At 42.5% G+C, this 1,220-nt stretch overlaps 1 protein-coding gene across 1 annotated transcript in view; it reads left to right on the top strand.

The window, feature by feature from the left end:
• Nucleotides 1-350: 350 nt before the first annotated feature.
• The window catches only part of LOC126387386 (ribonuclease inhibitor-like), a gene marked incomplete at its 5' end in the record, with an annotated part of 5,036 nt that continues 4,166 nt past the window's right edge, over nucleotides 351-1,220 (top strand). Inside the window, 2 exons of the mRNA XM_050039914.1 lie at nucleotides 351-518; nucleotides 1,041-1,214. Of these exons, the coding sequence (XP_049895871.1) occupies nucleotides 351-518; nucleotides 1,041-1,214 (342 nt within the window). The remainder of the gene's footprint in view (nucleotides 519-1,040; nucleotides 1,215-1,220) is intronic.

The raw sequence follows: 1,220 nt of genomic DNA on the forward strand, positions 1-1,220 counted from the left end.
AATAAACACTGCTGCTGTCTTTCAACAGGAGGAACAATAACTTGTTTCCTTACTGTTGTCTCTTCAGACTGAGTTTGTGTAACCTGTCAGAGAGAAGCTGTGAAGCTCAGTCCTCAGCTTTGTAAAGATCAAGAAACTCATTTATGTTTTTTGTGACTTTGATTACTGGACGTCTGTTTATTTGTCCTTCAGTCGTGGTTAGTTGTCACGTCTCCAACATGTTTAGAGAAAAACAGCAATGATTGTAACCTGTACTGGGAAGAGATCATATAAACTGTGTCACCACAAGTCCACACTCAACATTTCAACACAAATATCATTTGTCTTGTTGTTCATTATTTCCTCTCCAGACTGAGTGGCTGTAACCTCTCAGAGAGAAGCTGTGAAGCTCTGTCCTCAGTTCTCAGCTCCCAGTCCTCCAGTCTGAGACACCTGGACCTGAGTAACAACAACCTGCCAGGAGTGAAGCTGCTGTCTGCTGGACTGCAGAGTCCACACTGTACTCTGGAAACTCTCAGGTCAGGATTCATTAACCCATTAAAGAGCTTGAATGAATGAATTCTAAACTTAAATATATTTACAGTTCACTGTTCATTAATATGCATTGTCCCTGATAAATAAACAAATAAATAAATAAAAGAAATAAATGTGATAGAGTTGCCACTGTGAGAATCCTAGCATGCTTATGTTATCACGTAGCTCAAAACACCCAGTGAACTAATACACCCTCACAGAGCTGCTAGCATGACTGTAGACTCTTTAACATTCAGATCACAATGACATGGTTACAGTTAACTCTCTGATTCAGTCATTGTATTGATCAGTTATTGATTTGAAGACAGTTTCTTCTTGTGTTTAAGTGACACAGCAGGACCCTCAGATGATCTGCCATGTGTGTTGTTTTGTGTGTTTGCAGTCTGTCAGGCTGTCTGATCACAGAGGAAGGCTGTGCTTCTCTGGCCTCAGCTCTGAGCTCCAACCCCTCCCATCTGAGAGAGCAGAAATATCATTTGTCTTGTTGTTCATTATTTCCTCTCCAGACTGAGTGGCTGTAACCTCTCAGAGAGAAGCTGTGAAGCTCTGTCCTCAGTTCTCAGCTCCCAGTCCTCCAGTCTGAGACACCTGGACCTGAATAACAACAACCTGCAGGATTCAGGAGTGAAGCTTCTTTCTGTTGGACTGCAGAGTCCACACTGTGCTCTGGAAACTCTCAGGTCAGG

The sequence above is a fragment of the Epinephelus moara genome, unplaced genomic scaffold (assembly GCF_006386435.1).
Source record: "Epinephelus moara isolate mb unplaced genomic scaffold, YSFRI_EMoa_1.0 scaffold3937, whole genome shotgun sequence".
Taxonomy (NCBI): Eukaryota; Metazoa; Chordata; class Actinopteri; order Perciformes; family Serranidae; genus Epinephelus; species Epinephelus moara.